At 41.2% G+C, this 19,059-nt stretch overlaps 2 protein-coding genes across 2 annotated transcripts in view; both read right to left on the reverse strand.

The window, feature by feature from the left end:
• The window catches only part of ATG14 (autophagy related 14), a 36,598-nt gene extending 25,989 nt beyond the window's left edge, over nucleotides 1-10,609 (reverse strand). The window contains exon 1 of the mRNA XM_007445997.1: nucleotides 10,389-10,609. Coding sequence (XP_007446059.1) covers nucleotides 10,389-10,609 — 221 coding nt within the window. The remainder of the gene's footprint in view (nucleotides 1-10,388) is intronic.
• Nucleotides 10,610-12,521: 1,912 nt separating this feature from the next.
• TBPL2 (TATA-box binding protein like 2) overlaps nucleotides 12,522-19,059 on the reverse strand; it is a 25,663-nt gene continuing 19,125 nt past the window's right edge. The window contains exon 7 of the mRNA XM_007445986.1: nucleotides 12,522-12,757. Coding sequence (XP_007446048.1) covers nucleotides 12,681-12,757 — 77 coding nt within the window. The 3' untranslated portion in view covers nucleotides 12,522-12,680. The remainder of the gene's footprint in view (nucleotides 12,758-19,059) is intronic.

Raw genomic sequence — 19,059 nt, forward strand, 5'->3', positions numbered from 1 at the left:
AGGTAACAGTTCCTACTGTATCAAACACTTCATAAGTAATGTCATTCTTCATGAAGGAAATGAAAAATAGGTGGTGTGAACAAAGCAAAGCAGATGGTTATCAAGGAATGCAGCTGGTCAGCGAGCCAACTGCTCACCAGCGCCTCATCCATCCTCTGCATTCTCCATCCCAGGACCTACAGAGACAGATTAGGAAAAAAAAAGAAAAAAGAAAAAAGAAAAAGGGGGGAAAGGCCTTTTTTATATACTGTCTTTGAAGCTGGGTTTATCATGTAAAATGTTTTGTATCTTTTTCCACTTCAGAACATAAAGACCGATCTCATTCTTTAACAGGTACACAGAATTTCACTGAATGGACATCATATAATTTATTTACAGAAATACCTACTGATGAACATTGCCATCGATTCCAAATTTTCACTATTATCAGTAATGTTAGAAATGAATATCCGGGTGCATTTAGGTTTACATGGCAACTCCTGGCAGTTATCTTTAAATTTCCTCAGAATCATTTAATGTTATATTTACAACCCTACCAACCTGTTTTCTTACTCGCAGCACTGCCCATTTTACTCTTTGCTAACCTGACTGGCCTCCCACTCCCTCTCTTCAAAGACAGTTCACAATTCATTTATTTGCCTTTCTTCATTTCACAGTTAGAAATGTTTAACACCTTTTCCTATCGTATTGGCTACTTTTCCTTTGTTATCCCCCTATGCCCTTTGTTCACTTTTCTATAGTTTTTTTTTTTTTTTAATTTTTGGCTGCACTGGGTCTCATTGCTGTGCACAGCTTTCCTCTAATTGCGGTGAGCAGGGTCCACTCTTCATTGCGGTGTGCAGGCTTCTCATTGCGGTGGCTTCTCTTGTTGCGGAGCATGGGCTCTAGGCACGTGGGCTTCAGTAGTTGTAGCTCGTGGGCTCAGTAGTTGTGGCTCGCGGGCTCTAGAGTGCAGGCTCAGTAGTTGTGGCGCACGGGCTTAGTTGCTCTGCGGCATGTGGAATCTTCTCTGACCAGGGCTTGAACCCGTGTCCCCTGCATTGGCAGGTGGATTCTTAACCACTGAGCCACCAGGAAAGTTCTATAGTTTTTTGTTAAAGGGTTATTTATTAGAGAAATTAGCTATTTCCTTTCATACATCTTGAAATTATTCTTCCTCAGTCTGCTTGGTGACTACTTATGTTTCTGCTCTACAAATTTTCCAAAATTTTATGCAGATACATTTATCAATTTTGTTGTTGTTGTTCAGTGGCTCTACAGTTTTCTATTGTTTTACGAAAAGAATCTGCCAGTAAACCTATACCATGCATCAGGGCTTTTACAACACTATTCCATCCATCCATCCTTCCTTCCTTCCTTCCTCCCTTCCTCCCTCCCTGCCTCCCTCCCTCCCTCTTTCTTTCTTTCTTTACTTATTTATCTATTTAAGCCGGGTCATAGTTGCTCCACGTGGGATCTTCGTTGTGGCATGCAGGATCCTTTTTTTTTTTTATTTGTGGCATGTGGGACCTAGTTCCCTGACCAGGGACTGAACTTGGGCCCCCTGCGTTGGAAGCGTGGAGTCCTAGCCACTGGACCACCAGGGAAGTCCCTACAACACTGTTTCTTATATTTTCTTTCCCAATTTAAAAATGCCTTCTTTGTTATTTACCAAATTCCTCCAGACTTATATTTGCTTTTCTTCCCTACAAAAGTACTCCCTTAAGCTGACTTTAAAAAGTGCCCCCGTGATAGAGACTGATGAAAACTAGGAGCAGATGGTCATACAGAGTCTGGGTTGTGTGCCATCTCTTGTAGTCAACAGTGCTACAAGAGATGGCACACAACCCAGCTCAGGCTTCAGAGGGAGCTCTCCAGCAGTCACGTTTGCCTGGGCTGCCCCCTGAGGACAGGTTAGAGGTGGCCTTGCTAAGGGAAGGAAGGCATTATAGGCAGAGGAAATTCTGCTGTTTCACAGGTGAGAAGTTAATCTGTCCTGCACTAGAGAACCTCAATACATACCAGCGGGACAGCAGGGACAGGAGTGTGCTGCTGATAAGGATCAGTTAAGAGTGTGACCCTCATCACTCCACGCTATCCCATGGCCACAGGTCATCCTGGGCAACTGAGTGGATCTGGCTACAGGTGGGACTGGTCACCTAAGTCTGTCCCACGCGATCAGAAAAGTAGCACCCGGGCATGCACTCTATCAGGGATCCTACTATTAATTCTGTGCTAGATGATCATTAACATCGTCATAACACCTACAACTTACTGAGCACTTACTTAGTGTCTTTCATAAAATAACTCTAATCCCTCCATCTGCCTTCTCAGTTCTTTCCCTCATCCTTTGTGCCTAGGGTAATGGCAATAGAAAAGTCCAAGAAACACTACTAATGTATTTTAAGAAAGGTAAAACAAACAAAAAACACAAAACTTTCGAATATGCCATTGAGGGCCTTAAAAATTAGTAAACCCTTTGAACCAGTTATGCAATTCAAGGAAAAGATCAGAGGTGACGAAGAAGATTTATGCCAATTGTGGAATTAGTCATAATAGCAAAAACTGGAAACAACTTTAATGTCCAAAAGGAGAATGATTATCAAATGACACCATATTGCCATGAAGAACATCAAAATATTTTTGTAGACAAAGACATTAGTATGTGTTTATGAGATGTTGGGTTAAAGAAAACGAAAAAGCAGAGCATCAAACTATATACACATGGTATGATTCCAAATGAAAAAAATATATTTACAAGCACACACATACATAGAAACAAGGCTGGAAGTAAATATAACAAAACACCAACAGTTGTGAGAATATGGGCAAAATCTGTTTCCTTCTTTAGGTATTAATGTACTTTACAAGTTTCCTACAATAATCATACATACTTTTATAATCAGAAAAAAAAGACAGTATTCAATCAATTAAAATTTCTCAAGCTCTGCCTTTGAGGATCATATCCACTATAAAAATATACACAATCCCCTAAAAGTATCTAAAGTCCTTAGGTCTCTTGACACCGATTATATTCCTTAGGTTCCTTAAATCTAAAAGCAGAAATGAGCATTAACTGTTTTTAGGTCAGTGGTGGAGAATTATCCCCAGCTCGAATTTGGATACAGGTTTGGTGAAAAGTTAACGATGATTCTGGCTCTAGAAATAAGGCAGAAAGGCTTCTTGGGGAAGAGAGAGCACAGATGCACCTGGAGAAGAGCACAGCAATCTCCCTTATTTAAGCAGAAATGGTTAAAGAACTGCGTATTTCTTGAACTAGGATACTAACACAGCAAGAATTACTAGCCATCAAATTTTTCTCCCTTAAATTCTTTAGGCATTCAAGGATATAATGTTTATGGACAAATGCAATATGAAAAAACATATTGCATTTGTCCTTAAAGAACCTTATCAGAATGGTTCTTCTATCTTATGTTAGAATATTTAGGTATGAGAAAATACACAGCTGACCCTTGAACAATGTGGGTTTCAACTGAGTGGGTCCACTTATATGCAGATATTTTTCAACAGTAAATACTACAGTACTACATGGTCGGAATTTGGTTGTATCTGTGGATGTGGACGAACTGCGGATAAGGAGGACTGACTATAAATTACAGGTGAATTAACCCCTGTTGTTCAAGGGTTAACTGTAGTAAAAACATACTCCACTGGCAGGAATGAAGGTTAAGTGATTAGGAGAAAGTAGAAGCAGAGCATTGTTTCATTTTCTCCCTTGTAAAATGGGAATAGTGATTATCCTACTTGGTTATAGGGATTAAATAAGATAAATGTGAAAGCATCAGGTACAGGCACTTAGCACATAACATAGGCTAGTTTCCCTTTTCTTCATTGCAATGAGTGATTTTGCACTTAATCTTACTAATGTATTAAATTGAATATTTATTTATTTATACATGTATTTCAGATCTGCAGGTAAATTCAAGAATTAGCATAGCCCAGCAATAAGTAAGGAAAAACTACTCTGAGTTTCCTCATTCTAAAAACAGATTAATAACTCACGGTTTTGTGGTACGGAACAAATGACATAATAAATATGAAATTCTTTTATAAATTCTAAAAGGTACACATAATGTTAAGAGTAGCCACTGATACTGATTGAAAACAAAAGTTACATTTTCTTAGCAGATCCACATGTATTGGTGTAAATACAGTTAATAAGCTGCATGGGATGGGAGTTGTGACCCTTCTTGAAAGACAATAATACCAAACAGAACTCAGGTTGATAAACCCTTGTCTAAAGATGGGGAGTCCAGCTACCTATAGAGCTTTTATTCTGCTGAGTGGGGGCATACAAATGTGGGCCCAGAACCAAAATCCCATGACAATATTTTTATTAGCTAGAGTGACTGACAACCAAAAAGATACTGGAGGGCAGAACAGAGATGTCTAAAGGGTTGTTTTTTGGATGTTGGTTGTGTCTTCCCCTTGAAATGTTTAGTAATATCTACATTTCTTGCTCGTCCTTTATCCCACCTCTCAATTTGTTTAGCGCCCATATTTCTGTTTCTTGGTAGAACTGTAGTCATATATTCTTAAAACTCATCAGTGAAGGTAGTGCTTCATCATTCCTGATGCAGAGTACATATAAAAGCAATCCTGGAACTTCCCTGGTGGTCCAGTGGGTAAGACTTCACGCTGCCAATGCAGGGGGCCTGTGTTCGATCCCTGGTCAGGGAACCTGCATGCCACAACTAAGAAGCCCGCATGCCGCAACTAAAAAGATACCGCATGCTACAACTAAGACCCAGTGCAGCCAAAATAAGTTTTTTAAAAAAAGCAATACTGGGCTTCCCTGGTGGCGCAGTGGTTGAGAGTCCGCCTGCCGATGTAGGGGAGACGGGTTCGTGCCCCGGTCCAGGAAGATCCCACATGCCACGGAGCGGCTAGGCCCGTGAGCCATGGCCGCTGAGCCTGCGCGTCCAGAGCCTGTGCTCCACAACGGGAGAGGCCACAACAGTGAGAGGCCCGCGTACAGCAAAAAAAAAAGAAAAGCAATACTACCCATATGCTCATAAATTTTGCCTTTCTTTTTGATCCACACTTTAAAATAACTGGTTCCTAAACCAGCAGGCAGATATTCCTGGGTATCCTCAGATTATATTCCCTGTATCACTCCTACACTATCATAAACTGGTAAGCAATTTTTTTCAGTTTTGAGTGGAAAGATTACTTCAACTTGTTATCTATTGGGTAGCAGTCTTATTTTGGGTGTCAGATAAATGTATAATCCAGAAAATTATGTTCCTGTTAAAAGACCTGTAATTTTTAAAAAAATAAATTTAGTTAGTTTTTTAAATTTTGGCTTCTTTGGGTCTTCGCTGCTGTCCACGGGGTTTCTCTAGTTGCAGCGAGCAGGGGTTACTCTTTGTTGCGGTGCACGGGCTTCTCATTGCAGTGGCTTCTCTTGTTGCAGAGTATGGGCTCTAGGCGCGCAGAGGATTCAGTAACTGTGGCACGCAAGCTCAGTAGTTGTGACTCACAGGCTCTAGAGCTCAGGGTCAGTAGTTGTGCCACACAGGCTTAGCTGCTCTGCGGCATGTGGGATCTTCCCAGACCAAGGATCAAACCCGTGTCCCCTGTACTGGCAGGTGGATTCCCAACCACTGCGCCACCAGGGAAGTCTAAGACCTGTAATTTTTAAATGTTCTCCAGTACAAGATCCAAAGGAGATTGTGTTGAGAGTACTGCTTAAAATCATTCCTCTTCATCTCTTAAGGAAGCACACACATCAAAAGGCAGATGAAAAAGCAGAGAAGAAAGTGGGCACTGTTTTCGGACTGAGGCCAAGGTGGGAGATGGGGAAAGGGTAGTGCTGGGAGGGTACCAAGGTTACAAGGAAGTGTTCCCACTGAACAATAACAAAAAAAGTAGCGCATTCTGGTATTTTTCAATCTAACTGCCAAACTCATACTGTCCACAAAATTATGTAAAGATGCATGTTCCCTTCTTAGGAGTCAAAAGAACTAATTATTGGGAGACAGATTTGTTCTTTAATATCTAATTTTCCTTGAACTGCTAAACCATTACAAACTATTTATTCAGCTAGTCTATTAATGAAACCTGAAAAAAATACATCTACATTTACAAGGACTTTGATATGCACATCACATTCAAGATCCTTATAGGCACAGCTAATCTGGCTAATTTACTGAAAAGAATCAGAGGTTAAACAAGAGTATTTAAATTGTGCTGTAAGCTTCCATATTTCATTTCAAAGTGGTTTCCCACAGTTAGTGAGGAGCTTTCAATAAGTAAAAGGAAAAATAGAGTCTGAAAGCAAAATTTTTCTTAAATACGGAAGACAACAGAGTATCTCACAATCAACCTTTGGCCCAAGAAATTTAAGGCTTATTAGTAGTCAGTGTAAAGCTTTGAGAGCAGAGACCTGCCTTTCTCTTCTGTAACTGCCAGAATATTTTATGCAGATAACTGTACCCAATGAGAGCTCAGTAAAACTGATTTGACCATTAGGACTGTGGTCCTGGATCTCAACAGATTCTCACATCCTATTAGATGCTAGGCACTGTTCTGGGAACAAAGGAAAACAAACAAGCAAACTCCTCTTTCTTAGGAATACAAGGTTCAGAACGGGGAACGATGGAAAGAAAGTGAAGTGAAGCTGTCTGTTATCCCTGAACCTTAAAATTTCTTTTTCATTTCTAAATTTTGAATGGTTGTGGTATTTATTTTTCACTTTTCTGCTTGGTCATAAAAAGAAATCCACTATAACACATCCCTCTTCTGAAAATAATTTGTATTGCAGCTTCTAAAGTTGTCTTGCCTTTACCATTCCTTCAACAATCTGCTTATTGTGTGCTACCCACTGCCACTGCACTAAGCACTGGGGATCCAACTGAACAAAACCAGAATTCATGCCTGCGTGGAACTACATTCTGGATGCAGTTACTTTCCTCAAAAAAGTAACACCACTTACCATGCTCAATACCATGAAAGAATTGACTATTGTGACAGAAATGGGGGGGGGGAGAGATGGAAGTGGGGACTATCTTAGTGAAGGTCAGGGACGTCTCACTGAGGAAGTGACACTTAAGTTGAGACATGAAAGGAAAAGTGACAATCAGGAGGAACAGTGTTCCAGGCGGAGGGAACAGCAAGGAAAAAGACCCACAGGTGGAAAAGTTTCATGTGTCTGAGGATGTGAGAGAAGGCCCAGCTATTGAGCTGTGAACATGAGGGTACATGGCGTGCGTTTATTTTTTGAGTATGTAATACACGCTAGACATCATGCTAAGTACTTCAGTGCATGCTCTTATGTAATCACTACCAGAAACCTATGAAGTTAGATACTCCATTTTCAAAATGAAATAAGCACAGGAGAGATTAAGAAACTTCAAAATCACATGGCAAGTGGTGGAGCTTGGATTCAATTCAATACAGCTTGAATCCAAAGACCACATTTTAAACTCAACCTTACAGCCAAAGTTAGAAGGTAGGCAGTAGCCAAATCACATGGGGCTTAATATGCCATAGTAAGGAGCTTGAATTTTATTTTAAATAAAGTGGAAACCCACTGAAAAGGTTTAAGCAAACAGTGACATTATCTGAGTTACATTTCTACTGTGGCTGTTGTGTGAAGGCCAGAGGGAGGCTAGGGAGGAGCTGTATGTGTAAAAGAAAGGAAACTAATAAGTAGCCAGGAAAGAAATGATAGTGGTCTGGACTAGAAGTAGACAGATTCAAGATCTACTCTGGAGCAGATCAAATTAGACTTGTCAATATTTTGGATAGACGGAATAAGAAAAAAGAAAAAATCTAGGATAACTCCCGGGTTTCTGGCTTTAGTGACAAATGGGTCGTGATTTATAATAATGAAGTGATTCAGAATCATACTAAGTTTGGGAAGGAAGGGTAGATTGACCCAATCATTCAATAAATCTTTATTAAGCTTCTACTATGTGAGGATACAGCAGAGTACAAAACTGTTTTGTTCTCACAGAGCTTACATCACTGAAGCAGGGGGCAGTTAGACAAATTAATATGTAAACCATAAGACGGTGGTAAGTGCTATGGAAAACAATAAAGCAGGTTAAGTGGGAAAGGAAGTTACTATTTCAGTTGAATAGTCCAAAGAAAGAGTTCCTCTAATGTATGAGCAGAGGCCTAATGGAATCAAAGGAAGGAGCCCTGGAGACTTCTAGAAGAAAAGAGTCCTGGGGCTTCCCAGGTGGCGCAGTGGTTGAGAATCTGCCTGCCAATGCAGGGGACGCGGGTTTGAGCCCTGGTCTGGGAGGATCCCACATGCCGCGGAGCAGCTAAGCCCGTGCGCCACAATTACTGAGCCTGTGCGTCTGGAGCTTGTGCTCCGCAACAAGAGAGGCCCGCGCACCGCGATGAAGAGTGGTCCCCGCTTGCCACAACTGGAGAGAGCCCTCACACAGAAACGAAGTCCCAACACAGCCAAAAATAAATAAATAAATTAAAAAAAAAAAAAAAGAGTCCTGGCAGTCTCAATAAGACTGCAGTGGTCCTGAAGCAGGAGTGTTCTTGGTATGTTTGAGGACTGGCAAGGAGGCCAGGATGGTACTGCAGAGTGGGTAAGGGAAAAGCAATAGGAGATCAATGGAGGAACAGACAATACAGAACTTTGGATAAGGACTTTGGCTTTTTTTACTTTGGGTAAAACAGGAAACCCCTGGAAGATGTGAACAGAGGAATGGAGGAGTGGTGTTACTCTGGCTGCAATATGCAAATTACACTATAAAGGAGAAAGGGTGGAAGCACAAACTCAAGAGGCAATAATCCTCTGGTGGACCAAACCAGGAGGGAGTGAAAGGGTTGGATTTTGGATAGGTTTTGAAGGGTGGATGGGATTTGTTGATGGGATTATATATGGTGGCATTAAGAGAGAAGTCGAGGAAGACTGGAAGGTTTTTTGGCCTGTGCCAGAGAGTGAGGTTACCATTTACTGGGCTGGAATGAGCATGAGAGGAACAGATTTATGATGGATAATCATGAATTCAGTATGCCATATTAAGATGGAGATTCTCATTACAAATTTAAATACAGACAGAGTATGCAGCTGTTTTCTTGATTTCACAAAGGCCTGGGCTGGAGATACAAGTCTGGCAGTCTTCAGCATATAGACAATATTTAAACTATGGGAATGAATCTAAGAAAAAGTATATAGAGAAGAGGGTCCAGAACTGAACCCATGATAAACTCCCATCAGTTAGACATTTCCATCTCATACCTAGTATTCTTATAATAAAACTGTATTAACTTTTAAAGCTATTACTTATTACATCAGCAGTTTCTAAAGTCATCAAGTACATCAATGAGACACAGTGATGAACTGAAAGACTGTATACAAATCTCCTCAAAAGAAAAAGAAATGAACTCCATTCATGATGAAAGGACTGTCAGCAACTCAAAAAACACTTCCAAATACAGCCGTTATATAATCCAGGGGTTAAATGCATGGCATATGGGTTCAGGCTGCCTGGAATTTAATTCTGGTCCCCACACTTATTATCTGTGTGACCCAGGGCAAGGTACTGTGCAGTTTCCTTAGCAGTATGTTACAGAAAATAACTTACCGGGTTGTTGTAAATGAATTAATACCTGAACTTTTGCACTGAAAAAATTAGCTGGCTTACTATCATTGACACTAAGTTATTGAAACAGAAGTTGGGCCTGAGAGATCTTGCAGCTAATCACACTAATTTTTCAATTATCTTAACCAAGGACTTGCAGGTCTCTTGTTTAAATTTCAAAACAAGGCCAAAACGCGTTCTTGAATTCTCTTAACTAAGGGCTTGCAGCTCCCAGTCTGGATTTTAAAACAAAGCCAAAACACATACCCAAACTCCTTAGCATCTAAAACAATCTTTGGAAAAGGGAGGAACTAGCTAGCCTAGTTCACACATTAGAGTAAGAATGTCTGATAAGATCCACCTGTGTGACACAGGCTACCAGGGCCCGAATCCCTCTTAACCAGTTATTTGATTCTCCTTTGGTCTCTCCTCTAGAAAATGAGTGCTTTCGAAAACAAAGGTTAAACCCAGCATTTGAATGGGAGTGGAACAAAGTACCGAGAATCCAACTCTATGGCAGTAATAGAAGAAGACAACCACAACCACCATCTATCTCTCTTCCCTAGTACCCAAGAGCACCGTGAGGTCAGACTCCTCTCGAGTGCGTTAGGGGGAAACGGCGACCTTCTCTCTTCTGGCCTCCATCCCCGACTCTCTCCTGGGAGCAAAGCGCCGGCGCAAAGCAGTTACCCTCCCTACCTCCCCCTCCTCTCGCTGGGCTCCGGGGCCCAAACTCAGGCTCCGGGCCCCAAACTCAGGCCCCAGGCTCCAGCCTCCGAGCCAGTGGAGACACCCGGGTTAGAAATCATAGGGCCGTGGCGGTTGTCGTACCTTTCACGGTCGCGGCCGTCGAAGTAGACGAAATCGCCGCTCTGGACGCACTTGGCGCAGGTCAGCCGCCGGCGGGTGGTGTTGCACAGTGGGCACCGCTCGACTGCCACGTACAGCCCCTCCGCATCGTCCACGGAGTCTACGAGGTCCCGGGCGACCGGCTGGGGCCCGCAGCCAGGAGCCTCCGGCGCCCGGGACCCCTTCCCACTGGGAGACGCCATGATGGCCTGAGAGCAGAGTCAGTCACGTGGGATTTTGTTTTCAACCAGGTGCATCCTGGGCGAGAAGGAGGAGGGGCCTGGGGAGGGGCCGGAAGCGCGGCGGGAGTCCCGCGAGACCCTCGCCCGGCCTCACCCAGCCTTCGGCCGCTGAGGGCCGAAGGGGCAGTGGCTTTTTCTGACTGCTCGGGTGCGGCCGCTTCTGAAGCAGGAATTATGTTTAGAGGGGCGAGTCAGCCCAACAGAATGTCATCAGCGGCTCAATCACGCCCAGGCTACACGTTAACGCCTCCAGCTTGTGCAAAAAATAGTAATACGATGCCCTAAGGATTCTGGGAAAACAGACTGGGAACACAATGAGGGAATTTCTGTCATTCGCTCTGGATGCTTTTAAATTTGGCTAAAACAACCGCAGAGTTGGGTGAGGGAACTGGGTCTTGGAACGAGGTTGAATTTTGGCCCACCCGCCTTCTTAATAGCTGTGTAATTCGGGGCAAATTCCTCACCTCTCTCTGCCTGTGTTCTTAACTGTTAAATGGAGAGAATTTCAGTACCCACCTAAGGATTAATAAGTAAATCCGTTTAATAGTAATCTGATAAGTACTTTACCAATAATAGCTAACCAGTGGAAACTGTACAGAACGTGTAAATCAAAGTTGTATCTTTCTGAAAAATAAATTTTAATGTCCAGCATTCCACCCCTTCTCTGGGCCATATCTTAAAGAATTTGAACTAGGTAGAATTTAACATGGTTAGATGACTCCAAATTTCTTTCTGTGGGGATAAATAGGGGGGGTTGGAGTATTATATCAGAGTAACTAGTGTTTGAATATGCCTGTACACTACAGAAGAAAAAAAATTAGGCTCATAGGTCAAATAATCAAGACCACTGATTCTCAAGGATTGTTTTGGCAGGCTGTAAATTAATGACTGCCCTAAATTCTCTCTCCAGCTAGGGCTTCTCTCCCAAGTTCCATACCCCTAAATTCATAACTGCCTACACTAGGCTTAAAGTAATGTACAGTGACCACCAACAAACTCAGCAATTGGGAAACTGAAATTAAAACAACTCTCAGGAATTCCCTGGCAGTCCAGTGGTTAGGACTCCAAGCTCTCCCTTCTGAGGGCCACAGTTCGATCCCTAGTCGGGGAACTAAAATCCCACAAGCCTGCACGGTGCCGCCAAAACAAAAATAAAACAAAAAAACCCTGAACTCTCCTTCCCCACAAATGTCTCCTCATCTTAGTGAAAGAAAATCACTGCCCACTTGGGAACAAGGGCCATGACTCCTGTTAGCCCATCCCTCCCTGTTAATCTCCACCTCTCCATCACATGCGGCTGATTCCACAACCTAATTAGGTGTTGAAGCTGAGCTCTTTGCTCCAGCCTCTTAGTCTTATCTGGTCTATTTTAATACAATTACATAGGATTATAAAAGTACCCCCCAAAAGCCCAAAATCCCTAAACTGTTTTCAAAGTAGACCTTATACTAAACCTGAATGGTTCCTGAAAGTTTAAGATTTATGTTTAAGGGAGAGAAATAATTTTCTCTGACCATTTCAAACAAAAGGATGTTTATTTAATTTTTCTTAAGTTTTCAGACTTCCATGTTTCATTTGTATTCTGACAGGATCCTTCACAGGCCCGTACCTAATGGCCCGGATCATCTACTCAATATTTAAAAAGGCAAAAAATAGACAATTTTCTATCCTGTTTTATGCAGTTATTTGAAATTTCTATACATTGCTATGTATTTTTAGAGAACACATGTTAATGTACTACATCTTTAACAAGAGCAAAGCATTAAATTTTAATGATGTTACAGTATCATTCTAGCAAGGCCCTAAATCTTTCAAATTCTGAAGTAAGTTTACTTTTTCCATTTAAAAAATAACATATATGAGTCATTTTGAAAAAAAAGTTTCTTCATTTCTTAGGCATGGTTACTCATACAGAATCACACTTTAATAACTAAAGTCAAAATGTGCATGGAATATCTATAATCCAGCTGTTTCTGTGCTGGGCTTTTGCACATATTCAAACCAACATACTGTGAGATGTTGAATGATGTACTCAGGTTTTTTTAAAACCCTTTAGAATAGGATAGATGTTTTCAAATGCTTCATAGATCTCAGAACGTTCTTTGGCACCTATAAAGAAATCCAAGTTTACATAATCATTAAAAACAATACTAAAATTTTCTTAAGACTAAAACTTCATTGTAATCTCCAGTTACTTTTAATACAATAACATCTCTTTAGGGGTACCTGAGAAGTGACATTTATTCCTGGTAAAGACAAAAGAATTTGGTGACCACAGCTACATTCCCACAAACACATACCCTAGAGCAGAGTTCTCCAGTATCAGTATGTCTTTAGCCTCCTAGGGCATAGTATGAAATATGGAATGTTATCTCTCAGTGTGTCATGAATGTGACCACAGAACATGACCTTCATCAGCACCTGTGGGCACTTAGCTACCAGCAAAAGGAACTTCCTTTGATCTACTCATGTCTAGTTAACATGCTGATTCCCTAATACTGACTGAGACAAACTATTCTAAAGTTTTAAATTTCAGTATATGGGAAGGGATTATTAGAGGGGAAAATTGTACCACTGTTACCCTTAAAGTTTCAAGAGCTCTTTAATTATAATTGCTCTAGGAGTTAAAACGGATAAAAACGTGAATTAGACAGTCCCCACCCTTGAAAGAGATTATCAGTCAGCCCTACTCATATCTCTCACCACCAACCACCACTACTAACTTTCCCCTTTCAAAGCTATGAAGGCACATTATGCTAAGGGTTAAGGACTGGTGGTATTTATGTTAATGTGTAACTGTCAGCTAATCGGGAAACTATTATCTGATATTATTGGGCAGGAGGCAAGGAGATTAATGAAAATATAAAAACTGTTAGCATGAAGAAAAATGGAGGTAGTTTAAGTTGGTAAAGACTCATTCTTGAGAACTATAAACAAGGAGGAAGGCTCAGTGAGAGAGCAGGAATAACCTGTGAGAAGTGGTTATCTGGTTGAAGGATGGGACTAGTGAGAGGGAATTACCAAAATGAGGATCACCAGATTTGAGAAGCAGGTAGAAATCAGGATTCAGAATCCAGGATGAGCTATAATAATTTAAAAAATGGAAAATAGCAAGTGTTGGCAAAGAGACTGAGAAATTGGAACCCTCATACATTGCGGGTGGGAACTTAAAATGGTTCAGCTACTATGGAAAACAGTTTGGCAATTCCCCAAAAATGTTAAAATAAGAATTACCATGTGACCCAGCAATTTCACTCCTGGGCATCTGGGTATATACCCCCTCAGATTGAAAACAAGTACTCAAACAAATAACAGGCATGTAGCTGCATATTCATTGCCGCACTATTCATAATAACCCCAAAGTGGAAACAACCTAGTGTCTACCAACAGATGAATGTATAAACAAATTGTGGTAGATACATACAATGTAATATTATATTGCCATAAAAAGGAATCAAGCACTGATACATACTGCAATTGGATGAACCTCAAAAACATTATGCTAAGTGAAAGAAGCCAGACATGAAAGGTCACATATTGTATGATTCCATTTATATGAAGTCTCCAGAATAGGTAAATTCACAGAGACAGAATGAAGACTGGTGATTGCCAGGGGCTAGGGTGAGGGAGAAATGGGGAAAAACTGCCTAATGATATGGGACTTTATTTTGGAGTAATGGAAACGTTTTGGCACTAGATGCGGTGGTTGCACAACATTCTGAATGAACTAAATGCCCCTCAATTGTTCATTTTAAAATGGTTAAATTTGTGCTATTTGAATTTCACCTCAATAAATTTTAAAAAATTTAAGAATCAAAAGTGAAGTACTTATAAGCCTAAAACCGGGGGGTGGGATAGGTAAGGGCAAAAAGTTACTTATTCATTGCCAAAGAATTTACTCTCTGAGTCTCCACCCTCAAAGATGTGGGGTGGGGAGGAAGGTGAATTATTGACATGCTTAACAGAAACTCTGTACCTCTGAGGTAGGAAAAATCCCTTAAGTCTCGGCAAATTTTAATTATAGCACTAGAAGTTTAGTTTCTAAAGAGATTGGTTTTGTAGAAACCAAAAAGTGAGTTGGGGAAGCAGTTAAGTAAAACACTACTATAAAAAGACTCTCTGCCTCTGGTTTGATGGACTTTTTCAGCTTCTGGATACATCTGAACAGAACAGCTTTAATTGGGAGACAGTGAAGTATAATAGGTATAGCAAACACACACACATTCACCCAATGCCCCCCTCCCCTAAACTAAGGTTCTTTTTATATTTAATTGAGTAACAGAGTATCTAGGTCCAGCATTTTGGGTAACCATGTACTTTGGGTTTTTTTCGTAACACTTAAAAAAAAAATCATACCTAATAGCATTACATTCAAGCCCAAAAGAGTATAACGTTCTGGCATCCCCTAGAGAGTAGAAAACATCCATCACCCAAGAGGGAATGGACATTGAGAGTGATCATTATTTTATATCATAGAAAAACAACTTTAGACACAAAAGGGCTTTAGGGAAATTATCTAGTACAATTTTTTTATTTCCTGTGTGGGAAAACGAGGCCCAAGAAGTTGAAGTTCCCCTGAATCATGAGTATCAGCTATGAGGGAAGACCTCATGTATCCAGTGTTCCTTCCTTTATACCAAAAGTCATCAAATAAACATTGCCAGGAATTATAAATCCCAATGAGGGGATTTGGTCAATTTAGTGAAATATCTCCTCACTGAAGTATTGGCATAAAAATTTTGAGGAAACCTAAATTGTCCCCATAGTCCTATTAATAATCAATCTATAATCAAACATCCCAATTTGTAGCACCAGACTCTGATTATATATATGACCCTTCTCTTTTATGCAAAACCTACCAGTCCTTTCCTTCAAGTAATGATGACCACCACTTTGGGGGATAAACGCCATTCCTAACTGTGGCAAATAAGGTAGAAATGCTGTGCCTGGTGCATTGGAGAAAGGACTGGCTTGAGATCAAACCATATGGGCTCAAACGCAAGGTCTACAACTAACTAGGTTTGAAATCACAGGCAGATTGTTTAACTTCTGAGTTTCCATTTCCTTACCTATAAATAAGGACAACAGCCTTCTCATAGGGTTACTATAAGGGTTACATGAGCAAGATTTTGCAAAGAGTCCTTTGCAAACCATAACATTTAACAAGATTTAAACCATTATTATTGTCCTAGAAGAATGTACTTCAGGATTAGGGATGCTGGGACGGCTGGCCCACGAACACATGGCTTATTATTTGGTTCTGTGAGAAACAGTATCACGTAATTTGTCTTCTTCACCAGGGCAGGATTTTTGCCAGATGAGGGGTATGTTATATTTGCTTTGGCATCCTCAGCACCTAAAACAGTAATATGTACCTGGTAGGCACCCAAAGTTTCTTAAATATCTATCACCTGTCGATAAGGTTTGTAAGCTCATCTCTGCCCCTTAGCCAGCCCAAATATCACTTTCCAATACTACTTGGATTTTACAATACTATTCTTACACCAAGTCACAACTACACATCTTATTTTTCCAAGTGATAGCATACGCGTGTGCACGGAAGTGAAAATCTTACAAATTGCAAAAGAAAACCCAGCATTTAATCACTCAAGGTATACATTTTACAGTATATACTAAGTCACTATTAGTGGTGGATTCCCAGTAATGATTGACGGGGATATCCTGTTCTGTCTCTGGCCCACTCACTATTAAGTCTTGCCATTTTTACACTGCCCTCTGACCTACTCATTTCCGAGAACCACTGACATCTAACTGATTGAGAGTGACCCTTGGTAACAAAGATCCAGCTTCTTCGTTCTTTATGCTGGAAGGAAATAAGTGCGTGAAGTATTTTTCTAAAGCCTCTTTAAACTTCATATTCCTATCATCTGGGCAAGGCATGAGAGCAAAATTTCATCTTTTTGAATGCTAGGGAAAAAAGAAGAGTGGGAGCTAATAAGAGCTAACGTTTACACCATGTTTACTGTGCGCCAGGCCTTGTTCTTCGGCCTCCTCATAACACTTAGCAGGTAGCTTCTATGGGCACCCGTCTTTTACGTACGTGGAAATCAAGGTGGAGAACAAACTCACCCAAGGTCAACACAGCCAATAAATGGTAAAGCTTGGATTCAAACTAGACAATTGGCTTCCAGAGCTCAGCCTCTTAGCCAACACACCTGCTGCCTCTCACCACTAAGAGAGTATTTATCATTCCTTAGCTGACAAGGAGGATTAGGAGGAAGGTGCCCAAAAGACCACACAGGTGTTTTCACAGACATCGAAAGAGCTGGAGGACGGTGAGTACGAGAAGATGGTGGGCTCTGAAGCCAGGCATGTGCATCATGTGTAGCTGTTTGACATTGTTAAAGTTACTTGATCTCTCCACTGTCCTCTTTTTTTTTTTTTTTTTTTTTTTTCTGTTCGCGGGGCCCCCGCTCCCGTTGCGGAGCACAGGCTCTGGACACGCAGGCTCAGTGGCCATGGCTCACAGGCCCAGCTGCTCCACGGCATGTGGGATCTTCCCGGACCCGGGCATGAACCCGTGTCCGCTGCATCGGCAGGCGGACTCTCAACCACTGCACCACCAGGGAAGCCCTCCATTGTCCTCATTTTACAGGTGAGGAGACTGAGATATTAAGTATAGCCTCACAGAGTTAACCAGAACCCACATAAAAGCCCTTACTTATCATAGTAAGTGATGTGCCCAACATATCTTAACTCTATTACGTCTCATCTTAGAAGTGAAAGTTGACGTATTTGCTGTTCATTGTATATAGTTGCAGTAGATCCTAGCTATACTATTCATTTTACCATGGTTTGAGAAAAATCATTGGTCCTAAATGTCACATTAGCCATAGAAAAGCAGCACAGACCTGGAAAAGCAGTGTTAAGCCTGACCCAGGTCCCTTCGCTGTTTGCTGTCTGGGACCATGACAAAGTAGGATAGTAGAGCCTCAGCTCACTTAACCATTCACTCAGATGTAGCCTTAGACATGGTGGCTGCAGCTTTGGCACCTCAAGGGAACAAGACAATTTTACAAGGATAAATTATTTTCAAAGACCCTGCAAGCGGCATGTGATACAAAAGTTTCAAATTGCCACCCATATGTTTTATGTACATTGGTGTTCTACAGCTCCTACCTAGGGGAGAGCTGGGATCCACTATTTAATACAGTGAAATTCAAAATGTGTTTGTAATTTCAATACTCTAACACTTTCTAGGCAAAAGCTACTTACCCTTGTTGGGACCTTGATTTTAAAACAGCTCTGCAGAGTCCTGCCATGTTGGACTAGACCATGGGAGCCTCTAGGACTCCACTGGATGCTCTACACGACCATCCCCAGCTGAAGTTCTAGAGTCAAGGCTAAAAGGAAGCCTCTTTGATCCCTTTCCCCAGGTGTACACCCAAAATTGGGTCCTTGAGTTTTTAACCCACTTGCAGGTGAAAAGAGTCTAGGTAACTAAGGTTAAGGAATAAGGAGCATTTGTCTCTAGGTTTGGAGCAAAAGCAACCTAAGCCATGTTGTTCCAGGAAAAGTACTTTAAGACAATATGGCATAAACAGGGGGAAAAAACTCAATAGATGGTAATTACCCATATTTTAGTAGTAAGACATTGGCTAGCTTTTACTCCACAATACGTATAAGCAGAAATTTGGATTTCAATCAATACATCTCTTTCCGCCTCTCCACAAAAGTGATGATCTATGTCTTACAAGAGTGAAGAAATTTAGCTTTGCCTGTTCTTTGGGCTGAACGCATTAACAAATTTTAAGAGAAGTATACTGTATGGTCTTCAGGACTGTGTGTTGACAATCCTTTACTTGTGTGATTTGAAACTTCTAGCAAATGTGCACATGAAAGTTTTTTTTTCCTTTTAATTTGGGGTAAGAAAGTTGGTCTGAGTTAAGAATATTTAAAGAAACTTGTTCTGGTGTACCTGTAATAGGAACTTAGCCTGTACTTGGCAATTTGCACTTTTAATAAGACAGTTCATAACAATACATAGCCCATAGATGAAAGCATCCTTCCAAAGGTCCTGAAGTTTATTCCCTTGAGTAGGGCCTATATTTGCCTCCAATATCTATTCTATTCTATTTACTTTGCAGACTTCTTCCCCTTCCTTAAGAATGTATAGAGGGAAACTTTATGTCAGTCACTAGGAGGTCTTAATTATTCCAGACACTATATTGGTGGCATCTGAGGAACTGCAGCTTTGCTGTATTCAAAAGGCTCTTGAAGTCCGCCTGCCGATGCAGGGGACACGGGTTCGTGCCCCGGTCTGGGAAGATCCCACATGCTGTGGAGCGGCTGGGCCCGCGAGCCATGGCTGTTGAGCCTGTGCGTCTGGAGCCTGTGCTCCACAACGGGAGAGGCCACAAAAGTGAGAGGGCCACATACCGCAAAAAAAA

This window comes from Lipotes vexillifer, unplaced genomic scaffold (assembly GCF_000442215.2).
Source record: "Lipotes vexillifer unplaced genomic scaffold, Lipotes_vexillifer_v1.1 scaffold43, whole genome shotgun sequence".
Lineage (NCBI taxonomy): Eukaryota > Metazoa > Chordata > Mammalia > Artiodactyla > Lipotidae > Lipotes > Lipotes vexillifer.